This window comes from Cebidichthys violaceus, unplaced genomic scaffold (assembly GCF_023349555.1).
Source record: "Cebidichthys violaceus isolate CVI_PGR_0920_01 unplaced genomic scaffold, fCebVio1.0.p SCAF_1, whole genome shotgun sequence".
Taxonomy (NCBI): Eukaryota; Metazoa; Chordata; class Actinopteri; order Perciformes; family Stichaeidae; genus Cebidichthys; species Cebidichthys violaceus.
Window position 1 is genome coordinate 24,436,758 of NW_027176262.1, and position 20,193 is coordinate 24,456,950.

Genomic DNA, 20,193 nt, shown 5'->3' on the forward strand with positions numbered 1-20,193 from the left:
AAACATGTGCAATATTATGTTCATGATTGTAGTCATAATGATTATTATTCAGTGGGTTTTATTTTCCATCTTGTCATGCATTCTATGTACTCTATTCCATCTTATTTTCATATTTTAATTTTTATCTTAATGTAGTGTATATATAGTGTATATAGTGTGCTTCATTTTCAAAGTTATTAATTATTAATGATTTATGGCATTCTATTCCTGTTTCCTTTATAGTAAAGCACGTTGTTCTGCATTTCATGTATAAAATGTGCTTTACAAATACAACGTGTCATTATTTATTATCTTTTAAGAGTTGATTAAAAATAATAAACAGACCAACATATTTAAAACCTGCAACGAAAATAATAAATCATGTTTATGCCTACTGAAACAAAATAAAAGTATTTTCAACAAACACCACGTGCACTTCGTCCAGGTGTGTGAACCTCGAAGTTGTTTGAAGTAAAGTGCCAGTTAACAGCTGGTTTGATGATGAATCGATCAAAACGACTGACTCCACTTTAAATAAACAGTTTCCATCGTCAGTCCCATCATCATCATCACCATCATTCTCATCATCCTCCTTCAGTTCAAAGAGTCAACGGATTCAAGATGTCTTCTCATGTCGGACTGAACTTCAGCCATCAAACACTCAGTGGAGCATCTCATTAGCATGTGAAGGAGCCGTCCGGTGTGAGATGGACTCTGGTTCTGGTTAAAACTGCACACCGGAGCCCAAAGCTCAGAGGTCACAGCTGGAAACGTGACATCATGGACGGAAGCAGAGCGTCGGACTTCAGCATCGAGCGCATCCTTTCCCCGCAGCTCGGACACAAGCCCCCGGTGATGGAGTTCTCACCGGACGGATATCTCCAGGGGGTCCCCGCTGGGTTCCGTCTACACTCCGGGAACCTCAGGCCTCCTGCGCCGCTCCCGGTCCCGGTGCCAGGCTGTCTGCAGTACCGAGGGATGAGCTTCGGAGAGGCGTTTTACCCGTATGGAGCCGGTTTCCACCACACAGACCTCTCCAGCATCTACCCAAACCCCGGAGTGTGCGTGCGCTTCAGCAGCCAGGACTCCTCAGGTATTTACACATGAAGCTCAACTCCAAATGTTTGCTGACCAAAACTTTTACTGCAATTTAGATTTCAAAATAAGAATTCTTTCACACTTTCTGATCACTCGACTTACATGCGTCTTCTTTGCACCAGATGCGCAGCAGTTGTCAGGGTACAGTGGTTTCTATCGGGTCGGCGTGTCCGCGCAGTCCCAGCCGCGTCAGAGGGCCCGGATGAGGACGGTGTTCACCGACAGCCAGACCAAGCGGCTCGAGTCGCTGTTCGAGGTCACCGACTACCCGGCGACGGAGGCGCGCGCTGAGGTGGCGAGGAGCTCCGGGCTGAGCGAGGAGACCGTCAGGGTGAGTCCGACGTGATGCTCTCTTGTGGGAGAAACACGAATGGCGTCAAAACTCTCCAGGCTGCGTAAAATGTCTCCCGGTTGCATTTTACGCACTGATTCACCAACAAGTGTTTTACTGTTGTGCGTCACATTAAGTATGAGTCTCTTTGTGTTTCCAGGTGTGGTTTAAGAACCGCAGAGCCAGGAGGAAGCGTCAGCGCAGCGGGTCAAAGGTCAATCCTCCCTCTCCTCCACGAAGCGCTGGAGCAGAGAAGAAGTTCTTCGCCTCGTTCCTCTGAACCCGACAGACCGTCCACCTGCGGTGAGGCTCGGAGTCCTGCTAGATGATTACGTGGGACTGATTATGGACGGTTGTTTGGTTTAAACTGTGGTTTAATCTCTATTTGGGGTGCGTTCGTAAATAGTCTCAGAGCTCTGGCACAAACTGGACCGTTCGTCAGGTCTGTTGAGTTGTACTGTTTGGTTATTCAGAGCACCGTGATTCATATAAACAGAACGCGCTGGTTTGTTGCTCTCTCATTTTGGTGTAGAGCGTCAGATTGGATTTATAAACGCACCATAGTGACTTTTCTAGTTTTAAATTATTTTGTATTTGTATGTAAATTATTAACATGACCATGTTACCATTACCTTGTTTCATTGAACAATAAATGCAATTGAAATTAATTCAGTCGTATGTTGTTGTTTGGGCTGAATAGACCAAGATCAATTATAATATATATTGGGACTTTATTGTTGTAATATTACAACTTTTTTTCTTCACTGTAATTGCACACATTTCAAACATTCAATATCAGTGATTCATCATAATAACTGACCTTGAGTGACTATAACTATAAAACAATGTGTGCCAGTAGGTGTATATAGCTGTATTTACAGTACATGATCAGTATATGATTTCACAAAGTGAATATTAATTACATCATTGACCATGGTTTTCACACTCTATCAATATGTTCAGATAATAATTATTAATTAAAAAAGATTCTTTAAGGGCCATTACTAACACCATTATGGTTTATTTTGTACGTAAATTATATTTGTAAGGTTTCCAATTTGCAGACGATGCACCATTATTTCCCTGTGTTGAGGATGTGTCTCTGGACATAATGAGGTGAAAGAGAAGGGTCACGGCCGACTTCTTTTGGCCCTTGGAAGAGAGCGTGTCTTCAGACAGCTTCCTGATATTGGCAGAGACAGATGGAGGGTTCTTCATTATACATTTCCACATGCAGGTGTATGCAGTCGCTGTGAGGGGGAACGTCCTCTGTTGTAACGTCTGACAGTGACTTCAGCTACTCTGGCACGCATTCTTTAAGACATGTTCATAGTGCTTTAAATCAGGTTTCATCATACCTGACTGTTTGTGTTATTACAGAATTGAACAAAAACTAAATGTTTGTGTTTTCTGTGAGTAAAAGCAATGGACAGGAGAGGTAGAAGAACAACATCAAATTCTTTATTATATTTATAGAGTCGTCACTGTTATTATTAGAAGCATTTCCATGCTGCTGAGAATAAGATACATATACTGAAAAACCCCAACGAGAAAATACTGAGAGAGAAAGTTACACAGAGAGAGAGAGAGAGAGAGAGAGAGAGAGAGAGAGAGAGAGAGAGAGAGAGAGAGAGAGAGGGAGGGAGGGAGACAGAGAGAGAGCATGCAGTGAGTATCTGTTAGGATGAAGGATGCTCATTCTCCTCTGTTTCCTGTTAATGTCAGTTAGCCTCACTCACTTTTAAAACAGGAGTTACTAACACACACAGACTGTAACCGAGCACAACGTAACACACACACACACACTAAAAAACAAGAACAGAAAGTACACTTAGTGAAGTTATCAAAATATAGGCTATATACTGTATATCCTTAAGAAGTTAAAACAACCGGTGCAATAAAAAAAAAAAAAAGCACAGTCCTTTAAATGGAGCAAATCTATACGACAGCATATTAGGGCCAGCGTCAGTGCAGACATGATAACTACAGAGCGGGGTCAACACTCTAAATACTTTATTTTTATTCATCTTTAAACTCTTGTCACAAATGTCCTCAACTATAATGTATCAGTTATTGTCAGGATGTTTTCCAGCAACTCAGAAATCAAAGAATAAAGACATTTTCCTCACAACTGAATGGTCTTTTCTTTTATGAGGGTCAACATGGTTAATCTCATCAAATTCATCTTATTTCCATATGTGTACTTTGTATATATCCATTAACACCTTATGGGTGCACTACAATTTTAGAGTCAGCTGATGTGATGCAACCTTGTGGTTCCTTGACAAACAAAAAGCACACAATATTTCCAAGTTTATTTTTCGTAAATTTGTGACTTGAATTTCAAAGAATTTACTAAATTTATCCCCCCCCGCATCCGAAATGATTATCGTTTTACTTACAATGGCCCTGATACACGGTCGAACAAATCAAATAAAGAATATGTAATGAGGAAAGCTCGAGTAACATTTTGTAGGTCTTGAAATGATTAACCAGAGACTCACTAGTGACACTTAGTGGCCAAACCAGAGAACGCTCCACAATTACACAGCAGTAAGAAGTCTTCACTGGGACATATTGACTGTACTGTACGGTTACTGTACAAAGACAAACCTCTCCGTCACCGAGCTCCGCTGACGGGAGGAGAGAGTCAGCACATTGTGGAGCTTTAGCGTTGAACAGCGAGCTGCAGCAGTGCGTTTGAAGTGAAAACATTTTGTATATGTGAAATTAAAAAGAGATGTAAACTACAACATGGGGATGTACTTTAGTTCATCTGGCTCTTTCGTTCAGGTTTGAGTGGCATGGCAGGGGAAAGCAGCCAACAGCTGAAATGTAGGAAGTAAAGCGGTGAGTCATCTGCATATCATGTGAACGTCATATTTAAGAAGAAATGATCTTGTGGAACATTAAGCACAGTTCCAATAACCACTTGATGCTGGAGCATTTTTTTAAAGTGTCCTGAAGCAGAGTTTATATCTTCAGTGAGATAGATGTGAAACATGTTTTGGTTTGATATCAGTTGACTTTAAGTTAATTTAGTGATTCCAATAAAACTTTAAAACATTTCTAGAAAATTCCAAGCTAAGTGAAATCAAAATTGGTGTTTCAGGACAGACTGTAGTTTCACAACTCCAGTTTATTCCAAGAAATGTGGGAAGCCTGAATTTGCTGACTATGCCTTTCTTTTCCTTTAGTGCTCTGCACCTGACCAAGTTGATAAAACCAGCTGAGCTGCAGACCGTCGGGCCAACGAACACCCTGACAAAAGCGCTGACAGGGCAGGAGTTTGTGTTCAAAATGCTCAACAGAAATACTCCAACCAACAACAAAGTTCAGATCGACGGCTCTTTACTGTGAAACCACACAGACACGGCCCGAGTAAAGGAGGACGTTTACCGGCTTCACAGGCATGCTTCAAAACTCAACTTAAAAAACGTCTTTACAGGAAAGCAAATGTCTAGGTTGAAATCATTAAATCATAAAACCTCAAAGCGTCTCGTCCCCGGCAGCCTCGTGAGACATTGACACACAGAGATAGGTACACTGTTTACATATTGCTGTTTTCAGTACTCCACACTTCCAGAGAGATTTTAACATTAAGCGAACACACGCAAGTTTAGATCAACTCGTGTTTTGTCTTTTTCACAGATGCCCACATTCACAAGAGGAAGCGAAGTGTTGTTTGACTGGAGAAAGAGGGTTGAGAGAGGTCGGGGGTCACCATCCAGGAGATGGACGTTTGACGAGGGGACACAGAGCTGTACAGCTGACCAAACTGATTAAATGTTGTTTTTTAAATTAAGCTTATTTTCAGACGCAAGCATGACGGCAGCGACATAAAAAAACCATCAATATCACATGTAGCGGGGCAGAAAAGTCTTTTTTGATTTTGAAGTTCAAAGACAGTAATCGTTTTGGGTCTGTTAGCACTTTTGGTTAACGACAGTAATTCCATAATATACTGTATTTTAACTGTAACGAGATGGCGACACACTGATTAATAATGACAGTTGTTCAAAGCGTTGAGTCACTATAATGTCTAACTACAGTACGGAATCCTTTTTCTTTTTCTAGGTGATGAAGCAAAAAGTCAAATCCAGGAAATACTTCATAGAGACCAAGAACCACGGATAAACTATGCCTGTCGCATACATTTGAAAGATAAAAATATGACTGTAACACTACGATAAAATAGTAAGTAGTTGAATAACCCTGTTTTCAGTTTGACATCTGAGAGTAAAGCATGCAGGCGACGACACACACAGTCTAGAGTTAGAACGGGTTCTAGGGTCACTGTCTTTGTCTCAGGTGAGTCAAGCAGCAGCCGGATCCAGATCCAACGCACCAACGACTCGATACCTGAAGCACTTTGTACGCTTCGAGCTCTGCAGAACCAAATTCCACACGCTGCTTCTTGAACTTCTCAAGTGACACAAGTGTGAGATGCAGTTCCAAGCTTCGCAGGTATTAAGAAGACGACTTGGTTCTCAAGTCTCAGAATAAATGTGCAATTATGTGGATTTGTTTGGCAAACGTCATCGCTGTTACTGCACAACCACGGGTCAAAGCATCAGCATTAATCCTAATTTGAAGCTACAGCTGGTGCCAACAACTACATTTGGTTGAGACCCAAATCGCGCAGTAGCAAAAGCAAAACATGCAGCGGCACAAACTGATGCCATGTGGTTTTTGTCGGCTCAAATGAAGACATAACTTGGACAAAGCTGGGACAATGTGACGAGAACGGCTAAATGATGGGACGTGTGAAGGTAATATTTTAGGGCGATTGCTTTAGCTTAGTCATGAAAGGAATGCAGGACGTTTTAATCAGATACAAGGCACTATAGATGTTGCTATAGAACGGCTAAATTAGAGGGATCCTTGCTGAGAGTAAGAGAGGAGAGGGGCGGGGTTTCACTACGGGAAGTCTGACTGACAGTGAACGTCTGAAGAGACCGAGAGAGAGAGAGAGAGGGGAAAGCCAAAAGGAAAAGATGAAGATAGAGAAAAGTGGAGAGATCGGGTCAGGTGGAGAAGCAGAAGGAGGAGGGCGTGGTTAGGACTGCATCTCAGCACGCAGCATCCACGGAAACCAACAGCAGAACAGCAACCTGGTGGAGAAGAGAAGAGGAAGAAAGATGAGCCTGCAGAACAACGAAGGGAAGAGGAGTTGGGCGGGGTGAGGAGAAAGACAAAATACAGGAGGAGGAGGAGGAGGAGGAGGAGGAGGAGGAGGAGGGTACAGTGGTCTTAATCAAACTGATGCTCTGTTTACACGCCTGGTCTCACATGTAATCAATATAGTGCTTTATTAAGATACCTCACTTTAGTAAAAGTAGTAATACTGCTATATACAATATGTCCTGCCTTTAAATATCAAAGGCAGGACATGTCCCCTGTGAGTGTTGTCCTGCATACTGATGCAACAATGTGTAAATAGCACTTTACTGTCGGGGTGGAGCTCATTTTAAATACTACTCGTAGTGGGAGAGCCTCTGTGTCCTCACCTGGATATGGAGTTCTCAGACGTCAGGTCTTTAGGAGAACGCATCGTGTTGAAGTTACGCTTCGGCTGTGACACTGAAGGACGCGAACAAAGAACAAAGAACAAGAGTCTGTTAGTGATATCAATACAAAGAGGACTTCTCTGATCAGGAATGAAATGATCAGATGTGGCGAATGGTCGGTCAGCTGTGTCCATCAGGATCTCCAGACACTGTACTGTCAGTCGGTGTGATGCAGCAGACCAATGAAAGGTACTTACTGGTGACTTGGTGGACTTTCTTCACCATGGAGTTGTCATTCTGGGAGCCTTCTTTAGGGCCTCCGATTCTGATACGACAACGATGAAAACAGACGGGCGTTTAGAGACCTGAAGATACTGTCAGAGTGAACTAAACTAGATGTTTCCAGGTTTACGAGGGATTCTCTCACAGCACCAGACCTTCACGGGTTTGATATATAATCAGCAAAACTAAAACAGTCCTCTTTGGTGTCTTACCTCTGGACCCGGGAGGGCGGAGCAAACACTCCATATTTGGGCAGGCAGCTGAAGTAGCGGACTCCAAACACCGAGCCGTCGTGTTTTCCTGTGGCCTGATCCAGCTCCACGCCGAACCAGTAACCTGCAGGGACACAGAGAGCTCGGGTCACACCTGCTGCCAATTTGTTTGTCATTTTGCATATTTGTACGATACATGATCATATGATGAAATGAATATATATATATATTTTTGATTCACATCAGCCTCAGATGATTAGTAAAATATCTGGTTAAGACAGACCTGGGGCAAAGTCGGTCTTGCCGTAGAAGCGGACGATGCCGTGTTTCTGTCCGGCCACCAGAACCTGGTCTCCGACTTCCACGTTCATTCCTTCTGGATCCAGACTGGCTACGGACGACTTCTTCTTCTGGGCTGAGGACGCATGGCAGACAGATGGATTAAATGCTGTATTCTAAAATGCTGAGTCTAGTTTGAGAAGCGTTATATTTGACATTCACAAATATTCCACACATAGACAACCTGAGAGCTACGTTACCTTTCTCCCTAAGCTTCTCCTTCTTCTCTTTCTCCTTCTTGGTCTTCCGGGTGAGGCGAGAGGCCAGGTCCATGCGAGGGGTTCTGGGGGTGGAGGTGACTGATGAAGGTGCCTGATCCACGGCTTTGGAAATCTTTGACACCGGGGCAAAAATGCCTGCAGGGGCAGAAAAAGACAGACGCAATGAAACCTCAAAGAACAGCAGACGCCGTCATCCAGCTGGGAGTCGTGGAGGAGGAAACGGAGCTGTCTTTGCAGGGGTTCGGTGACCGGCTCCCGGGCACCGTGGTAGCAGATGTTACCTAGTTTAGGAGGGCAGATGAAGTAGCGGACGCCGCCCACGCTGCCATTGTTCTTTCCCTCCGGCTCGTCGAGCTCCACGCCGACCCACTGACCGCTGGCGAACTCTGTGGTGCCACAAAACCTCAGAGTGCCGGACTGAGAGAGACACAGAGATCTGAAGTTAGAGGTGAACACCCTCACAGGCTGGAAACATGACTGCAGAGATCCATCAGGTTAGGCTAGGTTGCATGGAGTGTCTGCTGCTGTGTTTTATGAAAGGGAAAGGGAGGAGACGTGGTGCAGTCAGTTCAGTTAGTCTACGTTTCCGGCCGGCGCCCAACCAACCTGTCTGAGGTTTGCAGGCGGGCTGTCGTCTTTGCTCTGGTCTCTCTGGAGCTACACAGTGAGAACACACTGTTCAGAGCGCATACATTGTGAGGGTGTGAAGGACAAAAGGCAGCCATCACACAAAACAACCCCGGCTTTAATCTGTCCTGCAGGAATGCGACGCAAAGCACCAGAAATGTCGTCTTAAGTTTATGTTTAACCATCTACTTAACTGACAGCAAGTGTTTTTAAGTTGAAATGCACAGTGCAGTACAGACATGCCAGGTAAGGGGTCATTTAGAAACTGTTTGGAAAGCACTGACAAGTTGATTTGATTAGAGGGTCAAACACAGGACTTTCACTCAGGAGACCCGTGTTAAACCAAGTCATCCATCTTCCTGTCTGGCTGCGACCACGACATATGTGACTGAAGAACGGTAAATGGTAAATGTACTTGTGTAGCGTCATCTGATGTCATCATTCACATATTCCACACATTCATACACTGATTGCTGCCCATCAGGTCTATATCTAATCATTCATAGCCAATCATTGGGAGCAATTTCGGGTTACGTCAAGTATCTCGTCAAAGCACACATCGACATGGACTAGCGGAGCCGAGGATCGAAACCGCAGATCCTCTGATTGAAGGCTGCCCTGCTCTAACACTGAGCCACAGTCGCCCCTAAGGAGCATCCGGTGCAGCTCTCCAATCCAGGACAACTCGTAAAACCTCCAGCGCAGCACTAACACACAATGGAACTGTCCTTCAGTACGAGCAGACGACCACTGTGTCTCCTGTTTCTGTCAGGTGTTACATTAAAACAGTAAATTGTGAGTGTGAAGCACTGGCTGATGGCTATCGAGGGACAGACAGATGTGGAAGATTTTCACAGACCTGGGCTGTAACGACGATGGGAGCTCAACGAGGACGTTTGAATTGATTCCCATATATCAAGGCATTCATTGTCATAGTTCTAATGGCAGCGTTCATTGTAGAGCAGCTGGTGCCTATCCCTCGCTCATCATTGATTAGTATTACGTCTATTTAAATATTTAGAATCATAATTTCCAATTGGTTATAGTTCATGTGATCAAGTGATCAACGACTGTTTCACCTTTGATGTTGATGCAATCTAATAACACATCAATAATAAATGTAGTTTGACAATCACCAGAGTGAACCAGAGCTTCCAAATACCGGCAACACGTTTTCCCATTCTCTGTTTCAGACATTTTGTGGAGGCACTAACAACACCGATGATCCTCAGTGAGCCTCTGACCTTCATGTCGTCCAGCATCACGCGCTCCCCCAGCTTCAGCCCCAGCGAGGTCAGCATCAGGTTTCCTGGGATGTTGTCGTAGTTGGGCAGCGTGGCCCTGGGAAGGTTGCAGCTCAGAGGGACGGCGTCCAGCAGCAGCTGCTTCAGCTCCTTGGCCGCCATGGCGGCCTCCGCCTTGTCCAGACTCATGTCCATCGGGTCGGGAACCACCTCCCCTGGAACCTGGCCCTTATCATTCTGTTGGAGTGTGCAAGGACAGAATCATGACCGTGATGTGATATGATTATCCACAAGAGGAGGTGTGTCTGGGGGAAAAGAGGGGAAGGTATCTGGAGTATTTCAATTCGATCGGTCTGTTGGAAATCCAGCCGAACCAACAGAAGAACGTTCTGAAAACAAATGATGATCATCAAGCTACGGCTCGACTCTCACCCTGCAAGAATAAAGTGTTTTTACCCGGACAATGGGGCTGGCTCCGTGCTCTAGCAGACATTTGACTGCACCCAGGCAGAGGTTGGAGGCGGCGATGTGGAGGGCTGTGCCATAGTGGAAATCACTGCAGGTGGAGTTCAACACTGCGAAGACAACAAAAGAAGAACATGTCTACACTAACCACCACTCCTGAGCTTGAGCTTCGAACATTGTGTGTGTGTGTGTGTGTGTGTGTGTGTGTGTGTGTGTGTGTGTGTGTGTGTGTGTGTGTGTGTGTGTACCTCTTGGTTTAGTGGCTTTGAGCAGGACTCGGATCAGTTCCGGGACGTCGAAGTAAGCGGCGTAGTGCAGAGCGTTCATGTTGGTCCAGCGGCTCCTCAGACTCACGTCGGCGCCCAGCGCGATCAGCTGGCTGCTGAGACGGAGCGCGGCCGCCGGGTCACCTGCACACACAGCGAGGACCGAGCTAAGAGGAGCGCAAAGAACCGCCTCACACCACAGATCCTCCGAGGTCACCGACCGAACTGATGTCGGGCTTTATCTCTGCTCATTGGAGTCATTTTATCAAACCCATAGGACATGTGCGTCTTACTGACACTGTCTACGATACTTCTACTCCTCTACATTTGATTGACAGCTTCAGTTAATTGATTAATTCAGCTGGTTGTATCCAAAGTACAGCTGAAACGATTAGTCCAACAATCAATTAGTCGATTGACAGACAATCTATTTGAAACTATATTGACGGTTGAAGTAATTTGTCATGGTTCCAGATGTTACAGTGTTACTAATGTCAATGTGTTATCAATAACGCTGAGGTTTGGACCGTGGGTTGAACATCGTGATGGTCTTACTTCGGGCTCTGGGTAATTGTGATGCCGTTTCTCACTCTTTTCACTATTTTTATAAACGACCGATCGATTACTGAAGAAAGTCTTCTGTGATCCGACTGAACTCATTATATTTGTCAGCAGAATCAGTTAATTGCCGGTTTAATTAAAAGATAAAAACAACACCAGGCTCTTCCTTTTACTGATATACTGAACCAGGTCGAGTCAGACTGACTGACTGGATCCATATCAAATAAGTATCTTACCAACTCCGTGCGCTCCGGCCTTACAGCTGTAGTGAAGCAGCGTCATGTCGGTCAGACCATCGCGGTCGTTCACGTGGCAACCGCGCTTCAGGATCTGAGACGGGAAAACAGAGAGAGACAAGACGGACAATTCAAAGACACCATTTAGTTCTTGTGAGCGGAGAACTCACTGTAGGTGAGCTACCACGTCAGTGTTGCACCTGTCCCACCATCACCTCAATGAAGCTGTAGTTAAATGTCTGTTCCTTGTCCGAAAACATTAGGGACAGAAGACAATGGGCGATTCATTGTGGGGCGAATATTGCAAATATTGTGAATTAACATTTTTTACAGGTTTTCCAACTTCTGGACCAGAACCTGAAGCTCCTCAGCTCTCTACAATGTAATGTACAACCAACCAAATGTAAAACAGTGATGTGAGGCTTTAAAACGTCTTTGTGGAGGACGTTGTTGCACTGCACATGGAGGGAAATGTCAGCGATTGTCTGAATGAGACTTCCATCTGTCATCCCGTCTGTTTCAGTCATGTCACCGTGTAAGTCCTCCGGGATGACTCAGCTTTCTGCTGAGTCACGGTAGATAGAGCCTAAATGGCATTCCCTCTAGTCTCCCTCTCCCTCTGCACCACTTTCTCTCTGTTTTGAAGTCCATGCAGCCATTTTAACTGGGTCAGCATCACCTCGTTTGAGTGTTAAAGGGCCAGTGTGTAGGATTTAGGGGGACTTATTGGCAGAAATTGAATGTATGTATAACTTTGTTTTCATGAACGTATATGTATATGAGCCCTTCCTATCTACAGGGAGCTGGTCCTCCTCACAGGGGCCGCCATGTTTCTACTGTAGCCCAGAAAGGACTCAACAAACAGTGGCTCTGGTGAGGGCCTTTACGTGAACTTGGTGGCCTGAATGCACCTAAAGGCCACCGTAGTTCTCTTCGACATGGAGGGGTATTCAGCTGCTTACCCTTCATGCTATAAACAACCTGTATGGCAGTTATTCGGTCGCAGCTTTCAATTCTGTTATTATTCGTATTATTAATATTACATTTTGATCATATTTTGTGCCTGAAACCGAATCAAAACTGAAGTCCAGCCTTCAGGCATTGCTCTTACATCTCTAACAGCAGCTCCACACTGCTCAGTGGGATTCTATTGTTAATTAACTCTGTGTGTGTGAGTGTGTGTGTGTGTGTGTGTGTGTGTGTGTGTGTGTGTGTGTGCGTGCGTGCGTGCGTGCGTGCGTGCGTGCGTGCGTGTGTGTGTGAGTGTGTGTGTGTGTGTGTGTGTGTGTGTGTGTGTGTGTGTGTGTGTGTGTGTGTGTGTTGAATCTGGGTCAATGTGAAAATGAGTGTGGATTTCAGGCTCCATGCCAGAACAACTATAAGTCAGGCGATGCAGACATGCAGTTAAACACAACTGGTTCGAGCCACATCTTTAAGCTAGCCTCTGTAGCATTACTATTAGCTGCTTTAGCTTTAGCATTAGCTTCTTCCCTTTTTACCCTTTTTAGCCAACAGGCAAGAAACCTCTGTGTCATGTTTGACTCAGGATTTAAATCAGATTTTCTCAGCTTTGTGGATGTCTTAAATCTGTTCATATTGATGCAGAATTATTTTTTCATTTTAATCTTGTAAATCTTTCTCTAGTCTATAAAGCACTAGATGGTTTAGCATCAGCCTGTCTGCTGACATGCTTGTGATTCATGAACTTGACATACCTTTTATATATTTCATTGTTTTACTGTATTGTATCTATTCTATTGTTTTCATCATTTCTATGTGTTGTGTGCATTAGTATCTAGTTAATGTCTTCATATCAGCTTGTCAGTCAGCTGCAAAACACTTTGCACTAACCTGCATGCAGAAGGTGCTGTACTGTACAAATAAAGTTAGATTGAAGTTTGATTGATGGTTCAAAAACAGGATTAGTGAAGCGAAATCTAAAAAACTTGAGTATTCTTATTTTATAAATGACTAAAACCAAGAATAGATCATTAAATGTTTCTGTAAGTTGATAAATAAATAAATTGTCAAACTAACGCATCACTGTGACTTTAACACCACACAGGGATGGGAGTGTCTCAGTGTTCTCACCTCGTTGCCGATGATGTCGATCTTGTGCTGCACCTGGGGAACCCACTGACGCACGATGGCAAACAGCTCCGGGACGGTGGTCTGAGGATCCATGAGGATCTCTAAACAGGCCGGGTCATTGGGGTCGAAGAAGGTGAAGGCTGGAGACGGACGGAGATGAGAAAAGTTAAGACATGAACCCCAGTATGCTGGAACAAAACAAAGGGCAGCTGATGCAGCTGTCATCGGGACTTCACCCATAGTCATTTTGAAGCCTTGAGTTCGGCCATCTTGGCTTTCTGCAACCAGTGAACGGAAGTGACCATGTTTCGGAGTGATGTAGAGTGATGTAGAAAAGCAAAAACAGCCTCCAGTTCTGCCATAACTGATGCTATTTCAGTATCTAAGCTCCCCTGTTTATGTCAGTGAATGATGAACACTCTGGTGCTGGTGAGGAGCACCGCTCTGTATCCACTGCTGGATAATGGAGAGGACATGCAGAGTGTATAATGGAGAGCTGGCCTGATGAATACCAATGAGCCTATCGTCCACACAGAAGTCATTCCAGAGCGTTCCAACGCTGTGGGTCGATCAAAGCCGTCACTAGACACAGTCCACTGAGGTCTATGCTTCAGATGGGGTCTTTACTTTTCACCACTCCATGCTTCTCTCTGTGTGTGAAGCAGCTATGTGAGGCAGCTATGTGAAGCAGCTATGTGAGGCAGCATGGAGATTGTGCTGAGGCTAGCTTACTGTGGTTGTGTTTTCAGTACAGTGTTAGTACAGTGTGTATTGAAGGTGGTGTAGTGTCTATATACGGTGTTAGTACAGTGTGTATTGAAGGTGGTGTAGTGTCTATATCAGGTGTTAGTGCAGTGTGTATTGAAGGTGGTGTAGTGTCTATATACGGTGTTAGTACAGTGTGTATTGAAGGTGGTGTAACGTACTGTAGTCTTTGGGGAGCGGAGCCTGGGCGGAGGGGTGCACCATGGCTCGGCGGCGTGGCTCGTGAACCGGACTCTGGTACTCGGACAGCGGCTCGGGCTCTGGATCGGCGTCACACTCCCGACCGGCCGGTGGGTTCTCCTCCTCTTCCCGCTCCTCTCTCTCCTCCTCCTCCTCCTGCTCCTCCTCCTCATCCTCCACCTCTGCCCTCTCCTCCCCCTCCTTCTCCTCTTCTAGCTCATATTCCTCTTCTTCTTCCTCCTCCTCCTCCTCCTCAGTCAGCGCCTCATCCTCTTTCTGGACCTTCCCCTCCTCCTGCTCCTCCCGGTCGTGCCTCTCCTTCTCCTGGACCTCCAGGTTCTCCTCTTTAGTCATGGTGAGGGGTGCTGCAGCTGGGCCTGAGACAGAGAGACAGAGAGACACTTTATAAATCCAAACAAACTCAGCATCAAAAGCTCAAACAAATGTGAGGACACCCAGTAGTGGAAGCTTTCACCTCCATGTTGGGCTGCATTCCTGCTAATCCACAAACCTATGCATCGACATAAGACCTCATTCACAGTGCGTCTCCTAGATGTAAAATATCAATACGATATAAACATTATAACCAAAATATTACTTGTCTACTTTGGACTGCAGCTCAGGTTGTTGTTTTGTAACATGTGATGTAAAACAGGAACCTGCTTTAATGTCGGCTTGCTGCAGCTCTAATAATGTCGACTGTGCAGCGGTTTAGTGTTGGAATCAAAGAAAACATCAAAATGAAGGACTTTGACCCCTCATTAGCCAGCAAAAAGCAACTCAGGTGCATTGGGTCTGAACCAGGTCCAGCCCCCCATGAACCACCACACAGTCCCAGTGTGGCTGGGTCCAGGTTAAACCAGCCCGGTCTGGTCCGGTCTCAGCCTCTTTGGTTCTGTTCTGTATCACAAGACAATGGCGGCATCTAGCTCCGGAGTGTGTGTATGTGTGTGTGACGGAGAAAACGAGGGGAGAGCGCGCTTGACCCGATAATGGCGGATGGCGCTCCCTGTCCATCATTAGCTGTTGACAGGCCTCACTGGATTAAACCTACTCTGCACTTTAGCAAATGAACAAGACATTAAAATCCATCCAGCAGCCACTCTCTCCATCGTCAAACCTCCGTCATCAAACCTCCACCATCACACGTTCGAGGGAGGAAGGAAAGCAGAACACACGCCGATGAGTTTCATCTTCACACGTGTTCCCAAGTGAAAGGTTCTGCTGTGATGAGGGCAGTGATTCAGAGGTCTGTAAACGAGGGTGAACCCCTCTGAACATTAGAGGAGAACATCCAGCTCCACGGCACAAATAGTGGTCCGTCACAAAGAAGGAGCCTTTGATCTGCAGTGTGATCGACAAAACAGAGAGGGAATTTGTCGAGGGAATTGTGCAGCTTTTAGCCAGATACTTAATCACAATAGAAATAATAGTAATAGTAATAATAATATTTAGAAGTTCTGATGGTCTACGCTGACGTCAGAGCGGTTGAACATATATGGTGGTGAATAGAAGTAATCCGGAGCTTTGTATACCAGCTGTTATAACACAACAAACGATCTGGATCTGCCAGAATAGATCATCAACGATTACCGATCGCCATCAGAAGCGAAACAAACGTGATCGGGGCATCGCTCAGAGCAGGCTGGCATCATCCAGAATTCACTGCAAACCGAACATAATATATCACAAAGAGAAGTTCCTATCTGAACAAGGACGTATAACTCTAGCTACGGCACTTCTGTGGTCATTTGCTGAAAGTTGTACTTGTTCCCTTTTTTCTTTTGCGCTGATCCAATCCGTGGGTTTAATGGTGCATTGCACCCCGACAAAGTCATCACATGGAAACAAGCCGTGTCTCTCCTCAGCTTCCTGTAGGCCTTAGACATGAATGCTGCGATTAAAAACTTCCTGCTGTGAGGGTGGATTTAATTATCTGTCGCTGTATCTGAAATAGGGTTTGTGAAATGCCAGCTGTGTGTGTGTGTGTGTGTGTGTGTGTGTGTGTGTGTGAGGGTCTCAGCTGCTTGAGCAGAACAGTGGTCAGCGTCTCAGACGGGACTCGGCTGAGGCCACGACAAAGGTTACGCAACACGACCGTATGAGTCGGCACAGACACACACGCCCACAGCATCACAGATCAAGGTGCACATGACGCACAATATATACGGCCGTATCAATACATACAGAACACACGGTCTGGTGATTGATGCAGGTGATATGAAACCAAAGATCACAAGAGAAACTTCTACCCGTACGCTGTTAGCAGCGTGTGAGTTTACAACAACACGCCGATTGGCGAGCGCAAATAAAATGGCGGCGCTGGAAGACCGCCTCTGGGTTGGCGTTTATGAAATGTTATTAAATGTGCAAATAAAGCACTATCAAATGCTAACTTTCGGTGAATTAAGGAGAAGTAGACAGATGCAGACAAAGTAAATAAACTACTAAATGTGGATGTTTTCTACGACGTGTTATGGAAGCAAGATCTCAAAATGAACTATGATGTTTTTCATGCTCTGGGGTGTCTCCTCTTCAAATAAGGAATACAATAATATAGTATTATAATTATAGGGTTGTAATGTAACATTTCTATGAAGTTAATTAAGTTTCATGACATTTCTACGCTACCATTGTTTTCCCCAATAAATGTTGTTTTTTGTTGCTTAAATGGAGGACAGTATTGTAGCGCTATGGACAGACAGACAGACAGTGATGGGTGACGGTGCAGTGTTATTTATTTTGGATAATGTTCGTTTAGCCTGTAAGTTTATGATGACCTTGTACTGAATCAGTCCTGTGATTATGATATTATTATTATATGTATTATTATAGAGATTGGAGGAGCATCTCTTAGTTCCATATAACTACCTTAATAACCAACAATAAGCGAAGGTCCAAAGACAGGATGTGGTGCGCTCTACAAACTGTGAAGCTCTCTGAGGTTTGTGATATTGACGGTTTGAAGGGTCCTAGTGAGCGCCCACTGGGATTCAACGTTGATGTCTAATATAATCTGGTTCAAACAAAACAGCAACCTGTAGCCTGAAACGAAGACGTCATTTCAACGCATTTAATGTTTCATATCACGTGTCATAAATGTTGAGCGATATAAAGTGTGGGCTGACAACAAGAAGCTACCAGGACTCTGTAACGGGAGCAGGTCTATACATAAATAAGGAAGTATTGCACAAGCACTTTGGCTCTGACTGCTTCCACTACTGGAGCAGTGGGAGCAGTGGGAGCAGTGGGAGTGAGGTGAGCCAGTTGGGATGGACATACACACAGTGTGGAGTATGACACAGTGTAACATAGAGAGGACACATCTTTGTCTTTTGTCCTGGGCTCATAGACGTCACTCTTGCATAGTAATTATTTTGAATACTGGCGTCCATCACCATCTGAAACAAGCTCCTGGCAAAATCATTTAAAGAAGGAAAAGGAGGTTTTGTTGTTGTTTGCACTGTCAACAATTATGATTTTTTTTTTTCTATTTCATTGTAATTGTATTTAAGAACATTTTTCATTGTTGCTCAATAAATACAAATGAATTGTTGCCTGTTTCACATGGTTTTCTTTGTCCTTTAGTGGAAACTGTTGACTTGTTAGTATGACTGGTCTAGTGGTCACATATGTAATTATTACAGGTTTAATAAGGCACGCATCACATGTAGACCATGGATTTACAATACTGGCTTTCTACTGAGAACATGGGATGTGTTGTTTTTGTTTTTTAGGATCCATAATGATGATATTCTATTAGCATAATGTACAGGATGAAATATGTGAAATATGGAAATCTGGTCTAAATATGAACGTGTTCCGATCATCACTGTAGAACCACGTATTGTGTACCAGCAGGTCGTGAGAGACGGAGGGAGTGAGGGAGGCCATGGCAGCATCCTCCTCCTCCTCCTCCTCCTCCTCCTCCATCCAGCCTCCATTTTACAACGAACCAAAGCGGAGACGTCCGTTAATTACCGGGAGAAAAACACACGGTCAGATGAGGCACACCGTGTGTTCTGCACAGCGTCAAACCTTCCAGCGAACGTTTACGATCAGAACAAATCAAAAGCGCGACACACGAAGCGACGCTTCTCCGGTTTGTGCCAATGTGCGTAGTGAAGGGCGCGATGGGAGAAAAAACGCCCCGCAAACACATCATGAAAACACGCACAAAGAACCGTGAACCTGTTCACGATCGACCAGATACGAGACACGCACGCGAGGCTCGTTTGATTTAAACTGTCAGATGAAAGAAACAACGCAGCTTTATTTCAGGGTTCGGTTGTTGTTTTGATGTCTCTGACTCAGCATCTCCATCTTCTCAGAAATAACTCGAGACGCAGCAGAACCGACAGCGATCAACACATCGTCACCAGCAGACGAAGACAAGAAGGCGTGCAGCTGAAGGTGCTCTTACCTGAAAACAAGCCGCTGGTTGTTCGGCGATGAGGAACCTGTCTCTCCTCTGATGCACGGCAGAAACAACACTGATGCTCTGCTCCCGATGTGTGTGTGTGTGTGTGTGTGTGTGTCTCTCTCTCTCGCTCTCTCTCTCTCTCTCTGTCTCTCTCTCTCTCTCTCTCTCTCTCTCTCTCTCTCTCTCTCTCTCTCTCTCTCTCTCTCTCATTTAATTAAATTCATGTCACTGGCGTCACGTACTGATACAAAACCCCTAAAGCATAAACGGAGCAACAGCAGTTTCTAAAAATAAATTAATTGATGCGTAAAAAATGAATTGAATTGAATTGTTTTTGTGTCCTACCTCTCCAAAAATGTCCTCGTTTTTAAAAACATCTTTACTTTTAAAAATAGTTCAGATTACCATTACTCACAGACTATGTGAGCAGTAAGGAAAATTATGCATTTTCCCAAATTTCTGCCTCCCCGGGACACTTGGGACAGTGTGTTTAGTGTCTGTTGGGACACTTTGCTCCTGGGCCAAAGAAACACCATTAATTTGAACACTTTATATTTACAGTGTTGCTCGTTCACAGATTTCTTCGAGAAAAAGAAAACCTTAGAATTGTGGTATTTTCATACATTTCTGTGATGTGGAATTTTTCAAATAAAAACGTTTCCAACATGGCTGCCACTTGAGTAAACAATCACTCAGTGACCTAGCCATTGTTCGGGTGACTGTCATTCTCTTCGTTGTCATATTTCCTGCTTTTATTTAATCGATACATCAAATTAGTTGCATTAGTTAATACAACTTTAAAAGTGTTAGCGTGCTGCTCTGTCTGCTCTGATGAGTGTTTATGTCCAGATAATTGACATAAGAGCCTTTAGAATCAAGCAGATATGATTGATTAGAGTGTACACTGCCCTCTGGTGGTTACGGCGTATAAACAACAATACTGTATATTTTGAAACTTTTATTTTGAAATGTTAAAAATACTTTTGAGAACTTTGCATACTCACAGTTGCTGTGAACACTTTCAAAGCAGGCTGGATTTGCAATTTATATCATTGTGAATTGAAAATCGTTGGTTGGACTAAACGGGGCATTTGAAGACCTCACTTTGAACAAGATGGCTGTAGCAATGGCCCACAGGAAAATGTTGCTAAACTGTGCACAAGCCATGCATTATCCATACCATGTATTCCAGCACTCGTTGTTCACCTGTACAATGATTCAATGATTAGCTCTATCTTATAATATAATATGAAGTAGAAATAGTGTAGTTAAGTGTAGAATAATATAATATAGATATATATAGTAAAATATATAATTTATAATTCATATTTCCCGTATTAAATTTAAAGTTGTAATGTTTGAG

General features: G+C 44.3%; 2 protein-coding genes across 3 annotated transcripts; one reads left to right on the forward strand and one right to left on the reverse strand.

The window, feature by feature from the left end:
- The first annotated feature begins 523 nt into the window (after positions 1 to 523).
- dharma lies at positions 524 to 1,688 on the forward strand. The gene is made up of 3 exons (XM_068705068.1): positions 524 to 1,072; positions 1,200 to 1,408; positions 1,569 to 1,688. Exons 1-3 carry the CDS (start codon positions 760 to 762, stop codon positions 1,686 to 1,688), a joined length of 642 nt encoding a protein of 213 aa, XP_068561169.1. The 5' UTR covers positions 524 to 759.
- A 1,159-nt stretch (positions 1,689 to 2,847) lies between these two features.
- Positions 2,848 to 18,991, reverse strand: clip3 (CAP-GLY domain containing linker protein 3). 2 transcript variants are annotated; one of them, XM_068716566.1, is made up of 15 exons: positions 18,831 to 18,991; positions 14,389 to 14,784; positions 13,463 to 13,602; positions 11,372 to 11,465; positions 10,557 to 10,718; positions 10,300 to 10,418; positions 9,844 to 10,080; positions 8,579 to 8,629; positions 8,254 to 8,389; positions 7,952 to 8,107; positions 7,696 to 7,827; positions 7,413 to 7,536; positions 7,176 to 7,243; positions 6,919 to 6,991; positions 2,848 to 6,522 (listed from the first exon to the last, which is right to left on the reverse strand). In XM_068716566.1, exons 2-15 carry the CDS (start codon positions 14,759 to 14,761, stop codon positions 6,468 to 6,470), a joined length of 1,920 nt encoding a protein of 639 aa, XP_068572667.1. In that variant the 5' UTR covers positions 14,762 to 14,784; positions 18,831 to 18,991; the 3' UTR covers positions 2,848 to 6,467. The 2 variants fall into 2 exon arrangements, with proteins under 2 accessions (XP_068572667.1, XP_068572675.1); XM_068716574.1 differs by lacking the exon at positions 8,579 to 8,629.
- Positions 18,992 to 20,193: the final 1,202 nt, after the last annotated feature.